The 12,955-nt window shown below is 41.8% G+C and overlaps 1 protein-coding gene across 11 annotated transcripts in view; it reads left to right on the top strand.

The window, feature by feature from the left end:
* The window catches only part of ENPP2 (ectonucleotide pyrophosphatase/phosphodiesterase 2), a 72,618-nt gene extending 70,569 nt beyond the window's left edge, over positions 1 to 2,049 (top strand). For all 11 annotated transcript variants that reach the window (XM_032132153.1, XM_032132178.1, XM_032132170.1 and 8 more), the window contains one exon: positions 1,437 to 2,049. In XM_032132153.1, the coding sequence (XP_031988044.1) occupies positions 1,437 to 1,607 (171 nt within the window). In that variant the 3' untranslated portion in view covers positions 1,608 to 2,049. The remainder of the gene's footprint in view (positions 1 to 1,436) is intronic.
* The last annotated feature ends 10,906 nt before the right edge of the window (positions 2,050 to 12,955 follow it).

Below are 12,955 nucleotides of genomic sequence, written 5' to 3'. Positions count from 1 at the left end.
TTCCCTCTTAATTTGCATCTTTCTTTTCTTGTTCCAGACCTGGTTTTGGTCCTCAGGTTGTTAGTGATATGGAGAGGAAAGCTGGTTTGGGGCTGAGAGCTTTGAACTGAACAGGTGCTGACTCGGTCATGGACATTTGCTTTAGAGCAGCCAGCTGTGATCTGTCTGGGACTTTGTGTCCTCTGTGCAAACGACCGCGCTCACCCTCCCGGCTTTTGTTGGGTGACCCACTTCCTGGTCTGTGGCACAACTACTACACTGGATGGGCTCTGGCATTGCTGGAGCTTAGTCTTGGTCTATGAGAGGGTCACTTAGTAGGAGGACCTTGCTGAGACAGTCAGAAAAGAGTTCATTTCCAGGAATAGGCCCAGAAGTAGATTTTTATCAGCAAGATTTCCAAGTCACACACATGAAGTCTAAATACCGGAGATACCATTCCTAACTTGCTTCCCTAGCAGTGGTTTAGAGGTACCAGCCAGAGGGGCCAAAGAGGGAAAAGTCCTGTTTGCTTTGTCCTTTTCCCATGTCTGCTCCCTATCATGCAGTGCCCAGGCCTGGGTGCAGTGCTCATGGCACATGTTGCTGGGCTGGTTAAGGCACACAAACAGCCAGTCCCAGTCACTGCAGCGTTTCGCAGGGCTGATTTTCTGATGTGTTTGCGAGTTACCTTAGTTTGTGGATGACTCCAACATGTGCTGGTGCTGGCACAAGGCATGAGGCAGCAGCTATCCCCTAAGAGCATACAACCTGACCCCAATCACTCTGGCAGCATAACCTTCCTGATTTTTCTTTTTTTTTTTTTTTTTTTTTTTTTTTTTTTTTTGTATCAGGAAATGTTTGGTGAAATTCTTTTTTTTATCAGTGAAAAATATGTATGTTCCAGTAACAAGAGTCTTTAGGTACCTACATAAACCACTGTCCCAACTGTGTAAAGAATTGTAAAGGTCTCCTAAAAGTAAAGTGGAAAGATTAAAATATTACTGTGTTAGATGATGTAGTGGTCAATTGAGAATAATGTATAGGGGTAGGATTCAAAGCCAAACAGCCTAGAGTTTGGCCTTTGGTAATACAAAAATAATTAATATGGAGTTCCTTCTGTGAGATAAAAACCATGGAGTGACCAGTGGATCTTCTAAAAATATATGGCTGTTTTTCTGAAACACCTGCAACTTGAACCTAGCTTTTTCTAGATGATTATGTTTTTGTGTCAACCCCATCCTAAAATGGGTACTGAATTAAAACTGTAGGATTCATCTTGCTTGCTAAATGTCAAATCTGTTTTCTTGGAACTCATTTACCTTATTCATTCCTGAATAAGGCACAGAGGTTCTTCAAATCTGGAACAAATGTGTAGACAAGTTGCATTTGCTTTTGGAGATGATTTTTGACAAGACTTACTATAAAACGTTTTTTTTTTTTTTTTTTTTTTTCCCCAGAGCTCTGAGGATGAATCAAAGTGGGTTGAAGATCTTCTGAAGATGCACACTGCACGTGTGCGTGACATTGAACAGCTCACTAGCTTGGACTTCTTCCGAAAGACCAGTCGCAGCTACACAGAAATCCTCTCCCTAAAGACATACCTGCATACGTTTGAAAGTGAAATTTAGCTTTCTAACCTTTACTCAGTGCATCCTTTTATCAATTGGTGTATATTTTTATATTGTTTTTATATTTATTAATTTGAAGCCAGGACATTAAAAATATTAGTATTTTAATCCTGTATCAAATCTTAAACATTAAACCTTTGTGTCATTTGTTTTGTTTCTCTAATGTTTAATATAGGTATGTCTCTTGGTTGATTTAGTAGTGCTTGTAATACTGCATTTTGAGTCCTTACTCGGAGCTTTTAAGTGGTGCTGCAAGGTTTGATGCGTGCATCAAGGAAATTTCTCATGCTCCTTTACCACACTTGTAGTCCTGTACTGTATATCAAAATACTGAACATGTAAAATTACATTCATTTACTGATAACTGTGTGACAGACATATTTAAACACTATAGACAAATAGCATCTTAAATATAATAAACCACACATTCAGGTTTTTTTAATGTGTTTTGATTTCCTTTCACAGGGATGTTCAGAGGGGCTTGTGGGCAGCTGGATGCTGACAGATCTCTTAGTGAGCAGAGCCCTTCTCAAGAGCCTTAGGTTTGCTGGTAAGAGGACTTCCGGGGCCCAGGTGCCCTGCCCTGGTACTCAGCAATGAGACATAAAATAGACACCCACAGCAGTCATTACTGGTTAGGTTTTGCTATAGGGGCAGAGCTGGGAGGGGAGGATGCTTGCTGTCATGAGCTAGCAGGGAATTATTCCATGCTTGAGGCCACTTGGCCCTGCTCTGGAACTGTGGAAAGGATCCAAGGTGATAACATCGGTTGTTGCTGGTAGGGCTGTGTCACACCCCTTCTCTACCACAGCTGGTCTGGGCTGGTTCATGGGAATACCTGCTCCATCATCCTTTGCTTCAGCTTTGGGGCAAATTGAAATGAGACAGAAGCTGAAAGAGGTGACATTGCTAAATATACAACAGTGGACTTTTAGCTGTGAGAAGAAAATCTGATTTTTATCATCCTGTTCTAATGGACAGAGCCTGAGATGTGTTCCCCTAGTCTGAGGCTTAATGGCAGCCCTCATTCTCAAAGGAAACCCCTTGGTCTGATTGCACACATATAACTTCTGGTACAGTGAAGTCCATACAGTGCACGTGATTCAGAGCCATCACCTAGACCTGGTCAAGTCTCTGTTTGCTACTTCAGTGCAGTAACAATCTCATAATCCTGGCAAGCCCCCCTACAAGTGCCACTGAGGGCAGAGTCCTAAGACAGTGGAGTAGACACTGTTGTGTGCTGGTATCTGGATAATGGCCTGATTTGGCTTGGACAGCTTTTATAGAAGACATATTATGGAGCATTAGTGTTAGTGTAGCTACATGATGTAACAGAGAAATTATCGTTTAGAATGTCTTTGAGGCTGAAACCCACTAATGCCACTATTGTAAAGCCTTCATTTGAGGTTAGAGATTTCCCTCTCTCTATGAAAGTTGTTTGTGTCTATTTTCTCCTTGAGGGTTGCAACTACTGAAGGGAAGAGGGAGGGGCTGGAAAGCATCTCAGCCATGTAAACAGACCAGTAGCCAGGTCTCCGAAGTAAAACTAGTTTGGCACAACAGCAACTTGCACCCCTGTAGCATCCATCTAAGAGAAAGTAGTAAATTGGAATTAATCACGTTGACATAGATAATAAAGATCTTGTGACCAGTAGACAAAAATTTATTATTCTAGGTGCCAAATTCTGTTTTATTTAGAAAACACAAAACTTGAATGCTTTATAATACCTCCAAAATGTTAGGATGGAAATTCTAATAACTGCACAAAGCTATGGGAAACATCCTATTCTTGCAACTTAATAATTGTCTCTTGTGGTTGTCTGGTAGCACAGAAATATTTTCCTTTAAGCTTTCAGCAGGGCTTCTTGCCATGATAAGCTTTTATGTTCTTACATGTACTATAAAGGGTATTTCCTTTGGATTTAAAAGAGCTTTCTCTTAAGACCTAATTCCTTCAACATGAACTTTAGTGATTATTTAATGTGGTGGTTCATAAACTAAACTAAAGCCCACCCCTGCTCTTTTGCTTTGACATTAATCTGTTGCTCTGCTTGGGTTTTTAATCAAATTGAACAAATTATGTAATTATTTTCTCCCAAAATAATATGAAATTCATACCAAAGGAACATTTAAGCTCTGAAAAATAATCTTGTGTTCACAGAAGTTTGCTTCTGAAATATAATTAGTGATTGAAAATTGTTGTGAGAGACAGTTTAACTCTTGGTTTCACTAAAGAACGATGATTAGTGTGTTGGGAAACATCATTTTTTTGACTGCGTTTCTTATTGTGACAGTAAATAATAGCAATTTACTTCTGTCCTACCTACTTCTCTTCAGCCTTTGGCTCTATGGTCTTGCATGATGTTGCTGTTTTATTTTATTGTGTTAGCAGAAATAACTGCACTGAGAAATACTTGTGGTGATTTCTGCATGTGGCATGGGGTACTTTTCCCACTGAAAGATGCCTTATCAACTCAAAAGCTCTAATGCAAAGCTAAAGCCTTGTAAATCCCTCTAAGCAACATGAGCTCTGCAGGAATGACAGGTATTTCAAAGGAAACTTGTAATTTGCCTTTGGTGTAATATTCAGGGTGAATGTTAGCTTAGGGCACAGGGAAGGAACCCCTCTGCTTTCCAATCCTGTTAGACCATTTTGAAAAGATGAAATACCACTTGTTTCTGTTACATGTTGCCTTTTCTGGCTTCAGCAAGAGGTCCATTGAGGAGAACAAGCACTGAATTTTTCTGTTGAGCAAACACTATTTTTGAGGGTTTGGTAATTACTGTTTGTACTTGGTGATCCAAATTTGAGGCATGTTCAATGGGTTAGAGGCAGTTCAGTTGAGCAACTGCCACAACAACGAAAGCCATGGTGTCCTGCACACCTAGCAAGGTCCTTTTACTCGGGAAAAATCCTTCAGAGGCAGTTAGGCAACTGGAATAACCCTGCTACTGGAAACTGTTGCTTTTTAAAACCCATTTTCCACAGTCACGTATCCTTAATAGATAAGCACTGAAAGCAGGTCAAGTAACCTGACCAAGAGAATAGTTGTGATGGTGAAATTATGGCAAAAGTCACCATCCTGTTCTGGCAGTACCACAGTACTCAATGACTGATGATTATGTGCTGTCCTGGTCAGCTAACAGCTTGATTAGATTGATACTTTCTACTTGCTGTTTCTCTCTTCTCCATGTCCAGCCTTTAGCCTCTTTATGGGGTTAGGTACAACATTCAACAGTTTTTGCACTTGTTTGAATGTTGGTTCTGTTTTGGTAACAGCAGATCAGTTTGTATTGTGTTATAAAGCAATTTCAGCTCCAGATGAACAAGAAAATGAAACGATTTAATTGTCAGGTCTGTGCCATCCTCTGAAGGTTTTCCAGAGTTCACAGGGATATAGTGTGAGTAATAACCATGTTTAATTAGGCCAATCTTGCTGTGTCCCTGGAGGCTCCTCCAGAGCAATCCTGCCATGATCTCTTTCTTCTCAGTGCTTTATATGCAAACAGTCGGTCAGCTGAATGTGTGAAGATTTTAAGACTAACAAATGAAAACACACATGCATGGCAGGTTTATGAAGTCCCTGCTCCCCTTGCATTTCGCTTCTTCCTATACATCAGTCTGTATAGGGTGAAATAGCTCTCTAATTCCTGCACATAGCCAGAAGCAAACCTTTTCAGGAAAGCTGAAGGAGCTCCCCTCTGAAGGTGTTGCTAGTTGCAGGAGAGAGCAGGAACTTGGGGAGTGTCTGGCTTGGACTGTGAGGACACAGTGCAGAACCTGATCTGAAAGAAAAAAATTTGTAGCAGCAGGAACTGATGTTCCAGCAATCCTTCCCTTCAGTCTCACATCCACATCAAACATCTTTAATTACCTTTAAATTTGTATTACACTCCTGTGCAGATTACCCTGGCTCCTTTCTGCAGGAAGCAGAGGAGATACTGCTTGCAGTGCAATTGAGAAAATTCCCCTGCAGATTCGCTTGTTCTGCCCTGTGAGAGAGGGATACAACCAGGCCTTCCCAGAGTAGGGGAGAGTATGGGTGCTGCAGGGCTGCCATCTCCTCTCTGCTCCAGTACAGTGCTCTTCCAATGGGTTTGTCACTTAAGGCAGCAGGGTTTATTCTGCTGGTTTGGCACAGAGAGACAAGTGAAACTTCACAACCTTCCTGGGAGGCTGCTGTTACACAGGCATGGATGAAACTGTGGCATGGAGAGGTTGGATAGTCTGTTTATGTGCACGCATAGAGTATGGCCAGTAAAGCTGGTCACAGCGCTACTGCGCGGGGCTTAATACGTGACATTTTGAAATCATTTCTGATAGTGCTATCACTGAGGGGAGAGCACAGGGCACATTTTGTAAAGCAAAATCTTCAGAATCATGGGGCTGAAATAAAACTTGAATACAGGGCAATAGAAGCAAAACTCCCTTCCTTTGGGGGCAACAAATAATGCTGAATTGGTTTTCTGTCAATCCCATGCATCAAAATGCTTTTGGTAGGCCTGGTTCCTTACCAGAATCCTTCTGTATCCCACAGGGATGCCACAGCACTTGTCTGTCCATCTTGTCTGTAGTCCTAGTCCAGGTCGGTTTTTGACTAGTTTCAATTTCCCTTACTGCAGCCTCAGACCACTGTTGCACTTGACCTGAGAGACATGGTATAGTCATGAAAAATAAGTATACCCTGACCAGGATAGACCTGCCAGCAAATGATTAATACCATGTTAACTGTATGTCTTCCAAATGGGGGAAATGTTCAAATGTTTAAAGTTCAGCCCTTGTTCAAGAGAGGAGGAAAAAAAAGGCATTTTTAAACATTGTGGAAAAATACCTAATCTCGTTTCTTTGCACTTGTTGTGTAAATACAAGATAAGAGCAGTAGTCCCAAGGTTACTGCAAACAGCCTGTCACTACAGAGTACAAACTAACATTTACTAAAATGTATGTTGACATAAAAAGCAGAATTGCTGCAGCCAGCTGCGGTAAAAAAACCCACAGGATTTTTTCCCTTTACAAGTCAAAAGTTTGGGATGTGACTTATTCAGACCTGCCCTCGCAAAGGAAAATCCCTGCCCTGCCTACAGCACCCATGGTATGTGCACAGTTGCTCTGGAGCCTTACCTTACTGTGTTACCTTATCTGTTGTTTTCTAAACACGGTAGGGAAAGGCAGATGGAGGTCACCCAGGTTTCCTCTGCGGGTTTCACCATGGAGACATCATCAGGCAAAGAAATTGGTAACCGTGGATTAGCACAGCTGTAACTGATTGACCCTAAAACTAGAATTTACTAGAAAAGAGGTGGGATTATTTGACATCATAAACCCTCAACAGAAAAGGATGAAATCCTTTTCAGGGGATATTTTCCTGAGTTTTCTTTTTCCTGGCTGTGTGCAGCAAGTAGACAATTATTTCTTCTTTTCTACATGGAGGACTGATATGTCAGAAGAGGATGGATAAAGAAGGAACAGGAACTTTGTACACCCACCAAATAAATCTCCAGCCCCAGTCCCCTTCTGGCAGCATCTCTTGGACCTTCAACCTCTTCTGTCATCTGAAGTGGGAAACTTCTCTTATCCCCTTACACAGCAGGTTTTTTTCTGCTGACCTCCCTGTTTTATTTCAGCTCTGATCTGTTAATTATATGCAAATAGCTCTGGTGTTAGCCTACCAGCTCTGTCAGGTCTTACACACTCCTTCTGCAGAGAAGAGGATGTGGAAGATCCTGATATATCCCCATTTTCTTTTCCGGTGCAGTTAAAACCCAGGGCCAGCTTTTGCAGATAAAAACCCTCTTCAGAGTATTTAAGCTGGTGGCCTTTACCCAGGTACGTGTCTTTGTTTGAAGGCATTTAATGTTACTGAGGGTAGAATGCCAAAGCTCTGATGAATCAACCAGAACTTCTCCACACATGACCAACTAGACCATTACTTACAACAAAGAAAATTAGCTATTAATAATGTTGGTATTTTCTCTTCTGGGACTAGAAAGTTCAGACCCAATCCAGATGAGCCAGAGCTCAGGTTCTGTCTCAGCATCGACTGTGACAGATCACCTCCTCTGCTCATCAGCCCATTTTCACCTAACAAAGTCTCTAGGACATTGCTGAAGGCTGGATTCACCTGCTCTCTGCTGGATGAGCATTGTCATTTGTACTTGTAGTCTTTTCCATGTTTCTAGCTGGCTTTTGGGGTGTGTTTTGCGGTGCATGGACATGGTGTTCTGGGTCAACAGTAGCTACATCGTCCTCTTCCTCCTCCATTGTACTGCCACATGAACAGTCATCCCTGCTTCCCCATGGCCACAGGCCCCTTGCTGGACTCAGAACTGTAGTACACTTACTGTACACCTCTGCAGAGTCTAGAGGAAAGGACACTAGGAAGCAGGTCACAGATGATGTGTTATCTTCTCCTGGGCTGTATCTAACCTGTGTGGGCTGCAGCCTGGGCAGATGTGAACAGTATTTTCCCATGTGATAAACATTGAATCCCCAAACATTATTTGTTAGCAAAAAAAAAAAATTAATTCCTAAGATTCTCCTTACTGGTACCACCATTAATTTCTAAGATTCTCCTTACTGGTAACACCGGAAGAAACACTGCTGGTTTGAGGGATCTAACAAGTGACATTTTTTATAATTATCCTCTCAAGGCAGTAGAGAAAAAAGAAGTTTGCAGAAAAATAGTTCTTTGTGTTTCTCTTCTTTGTTGAAGAAAAAATATATATGCAGCATGCTCAGCTAGGCTGGTAGATGTCCAGATTGAACTAAGAGTGCACCTTCATGGTTTTCACCTTCTATGCCTCATCATGTAATTCTAACCCTCCTCAAAAGGTTTCCATATGCATTCATGAAACCTGGGAGCCCTCCTGTGGTCAAAATCATGAGCTCTTCTTCCAGTTGTTACCCCAAATCTGACGTAGTCAATTCCATTTTAAACTTTATCCTTGGAGTATTCATTGAGAAAAGTTTAGATTGTTTCATGAGTTTTTTGAAGGGGTCGATCCCATTACCTCTCACTCCCTTTGGCCATTATCTGATGTTGTCCACATCTCTTTTCCAAGGCTGGGGTATTGCCTGACAATCTGCCTATTACTTCATCTTTCTTCCCTCCATACTCCTCCTCCCTGTTTGCTGTCCTTTGTAGGCTTCTCCCTTTTTGCTCTGATCTAGTCAGGCTCTCATCATCAGTCCGTCTCAGAACCCTCCAGTTGTGCATTAAATAATGTTATCAACACAAATTCCAAGTTTACTGTCTTCCACACTGGAGAAGTATGTGATCCTGAGGGCTTTGGTGAGCTCATTTTTAACGTTGTGCTGAAGTTGTAGAAAAGGTGTTACATTTCCTCAGGGACTTCATTTTGTGGCCTTTGTAGAGCCCCTCAGGAAAGTTCTGTTTCCACACAGGCAATTGCTTCCTTTTTAATGGTGTTTCATTGTACATGAGAAGCAAAACTGTCAGGAATCTTGAGCAGGTTTATGAGGGAGTAGGAAAGGGTGAGATAAAAATGAGGAAGGGCAAGAGAATGCTTTTGCCTGTAGTGGGGCTGATGCTGAGTGTTTCTTTCCTGCTGTATAACTAAAGAGGAGAGCACCCACCCAACTGTGCTCTCTCACACCGATTCACCATGGCTGCTTGTGGGCTGCATCGAAGATCCCAGCATGGTCCACTGGATTCACTACACAAAGTGATTGGCAGAGAAGGCCTGAGAGCCTCAGATTTTCCCTCTCTGCCCTGGAATTTGGAAAGGCAGTTGGGTATTCATGAAGGTAAATACTTCAAGGCTTGTCATTTTTAAGATAATACAGCACATACCACAACGGCTTGAAAAGGATTTGAAGCGTCTAGGTTGTAATACTGTTACAACATTTGAAGATACAGAGAGTCATGGAAAATCCCACCCAAAATTTCAGTATGCACTATGTCTCACAAGGCTAGCTTAGGATGGGGTTTTTGGAGCTTTGTTTTTATCCTAAGCATTATCTGACAGAAAAAGAAGTATCCCAAACTCCACAAGTCTTAGAGGCTGAATTTCTGAATTTCACTCAAAAGAGTGTACAAATACTTTCAGTAGTGAGTTTTTAAGATCACTGCATCCCAACTGGACGCTGAAGGTAGTAGCTGGTCTAGGAAACCTCTAGTAAGAACTGCAACGAGCAGTTCTTGGGGTTGCGGTTAAGCTGTTGGTCTCGCTGCTCTAAGTAAAAGCTAAATCCAGAACTGTAGTGATAAAAACTGGCAAGTCTTATGTGGAGATACTTACAGCTTTTTACTGGCTAGGCTCGTAGTTCAATGCCTTAGAAAGCCTCGGGCAGCCTAGAGAGGTAGCATGGGCAATCCACCATTTCAGTGGCTCTAAAAGCAGCAAATAGTAGCTGCAAAGCTGATACCACCAGTGGAAGCAAAGAGGAAGAAATACAGTCTTCAGCTTGCCTAATTCCCCCAATTAGAAGCTTTCAAACAGAAACAGAAACACATAGATGTTCGCAGAAGGATTGCACAGCCAAAGAGGGCAGTCCCCCTCTTGGGCCCTTCTTTTATTCGGAGGAGGGGAAAGGGGAGGACTGGGGGCGGACCCGGGGTGACCGGCCAATCAGACACTGCTAAAGAGTTTGAGTTACATTTGGTTTTGCCCGTGCTTGGAACAAAGGAGTTTAGAGCACGTGGCAGAGGCAAGTCCTGGCTTGTCTTGGGGAGGGGGGAAGGGAAGCTCGGAACAGGCAGCAACAGTTTTAATGTGTTCATGGTCAGATTATATCTTCTTGTCCTTCTTATCCCTTTTGTGTCAACATAATTCTTATCCTAACAAGCTCGCCTTCCTTACTGGTATTTAAATAACCCACCCACTCCTTTCCAAAGTATTTTTTCAGTTGGTTGTTTTTTTGACTTTGGGGTTGTTTGGTGTCTTGGGTTTTTTTTAACCTGCAAACACATCTCATCTGAATAAGAAAAGAAGCTGTTGCAACTGATTCCGGAAAAAGAGGCTCGTTTATTATTTATTTTATGGATTTAGATTTATGTGAGCCCATACCTACATTTATACCCTTGCTTAATTCTACTTTCATAACATGGATGTCATAGAGAGGACTGTATTTTCCATTCTCATAATTAAATATAAACTAGCAAATAAAGCTTGCACAAAGATAATAATTCTTTAGCAAGTCCCTCAGTCCATCCCCACATAATCTAGTGTTAGTTTTTGCCTGAGGATATATTCTTGTGGGACTTCCTAGAGTGGTTTATCAAGCCACCACCTCCAGCACAAAGTTAAATTTCTTGGTGTGGCAGAGGCAGATCATGTGATATTCCTGGGCTTTGGACACAGACTCTCAGGTGCACTGAACTGGCTGAAGAAGTTTTTGCCTCCTCTCTGTCAAGGGTTATTGTTTCCTCACTGCCTGCAGAATTGCTTCCCTGTAACTCACTCCAGGAGGAGGAATAGTTTATTTCACTAAAGGGTTTAAAAGCTAGAGTTCTACTCATGTAGCTCATTTTACTTGGAAATGGGTTAGGAAGCAACACAAGATATGACTAGTTAGGAAACAAGAGTGGTAATTAGTGATGGAGTGACTGAGATGATCTAGTGGGGACTAAAGGTATTTTCATTTGAGACAGCTGGAATTAGGTGAGATGATCCTTCATAGCCCTTATCTGCTTAACTCACAAAGCAGCCTGATTATTTTAGATCACTTTTACTAATGCTTCAAACTAATCCAGCTACCCATATTGGTGCAGGCTTGCCCTGTAGTGCAATGAGGCAGCTGAGCCTGTTAAACAATGCTTTCCCACCCAGAAGTGCATCTTTACCACTTAGGCACCTGTGTCTTCTCAGCTCAACCCATCCTGTGGCACTTCATCCTGAGGCTGCTCCCAAAAGCAGTAACTGGGGGCTCAGCTGAGTCACTGTCAGGTGTTAACAAAGCAAACCTCTACTGCTGTTCATGAAAAGTAGAAATGAGGGTGTCTGTAGAGTATTTCTCTACAGATATGTGTTATCAGCTGCAGTGGGCCAGAGCTAGGAAGCTTTCTGTTTTGCTGTGCTTTCTTCTAACTAGCTCTGTCCCTGCTCATTGCAGGGGGAGGATCTCTAAAGTTCCCTTCCAACCCAAACCATTCTATGATTCTATCTCTTGCTTAAGAGAGCTTCAGTCCAAAGCATGAGGACTTTGCATGTGTTGAAATAATGATTTTAAGGCAGTTGCCTGAATACCTGATTGCTCAGCTAGCCATATGACTTGATTTTTAATGGTGCTGACTGTTTCTGTGGACTCCAATAAGATTTCTTACTCACTCGTAGGTCTGAAAATAAGGTCCTGCACAGCTCTATTCAGCAAAGCGTTTCAGGAGCTCCCTAAGTCCAGGTATTTGTTTAATGCAACTGCTGGGAATGCTCTGTGTGTGAAAAATACACTCTTCTTGGGAGTGACAAATATTTCTGACCCAGTGATGTGATTGCATCATTTGTGTGATCTCCTACCTTCAAAAACCTTTATCTCCATGGTCTTATTTCAACTCATATAATCATTGGGTAAAAATCTGGGTCCAAGAGGTGCAATAAATAGAAGTGATGGTGAGCCCAGTGTTCTCCTTTGGAGGGGATCTTCACAGATGCATCAATAGACCTGCTAGTCAGGAGGAAGCAGAAGATGCAAATGCTGGGTGTATATTTCAGCATCTATACACTTTTGCAACTCCTGTATATGCCACTTTGTGAAACAAACAACCAGCCTCGAGGAGATACGGGCCTGATATAAATGCAATTTCAGCATCTTTCATCACACCAGACACTGTTAATGGAAAATCCTTATTAGATGATCTTATTTTTGCTTTTGCAAATGTCCCCTGTTCTCACTTTACTGTAAGTGAGCTAAGAGCTGGTTTAACCACTTCACTGGCAGTTTGTTTCCCTTTAACAAAGGCCTCCTTCTTGGAACTTTAGTTTCTTGGTCAAACATTTTCTTTGCTGCTTCACACCTTGTTTCCAGCTGAAGATCCTCTCACTGAACCCTCACAAGCCCATTTTAGGCAATGCCATTTTTTTCTGTTAACTTTTTTTTGCTTTTTCAGTGGGTATGTTTTCAAGGCTGAAAGAACAGAAGAAGCCATTTTGCAGTACTTCACTGCAAGTGTCAGTGTATGCAGGATCTCTTCTTCAAAATGTTTTTAACATTTGAATGAAAAAGCTTCCCGCTATTATCTGATTCATCTGTGTTTTCTCTGATGCCCTCTATTTGCAATGTAAAACGAAGTATTTCCCTCTGAAAGGTGCTTAATCTCTTCCTGCCTTTCATCCTGGTCTTACACTGAATCATCTTTAGATCATGATTCTCTATTGTGAATTATTTTTTA

This window comes from Corvus moneduloides, chromosome 1, assembly GCF_009650955.1.
Source record: "Corvus moneduloides isolate bCorMon1 chromosome 1, bCorMon1.pri, whole genome shotgun sequence".
Taxonomy (NCBI): Eukaryota; Metazoa; Chordata; class Aves; order Passeriformes; family Corvidae; genus Corvus; species Corvus moneduloides.
This window is presented reverse-complemented; position numbering and strand designations above follow the sequence as displayed.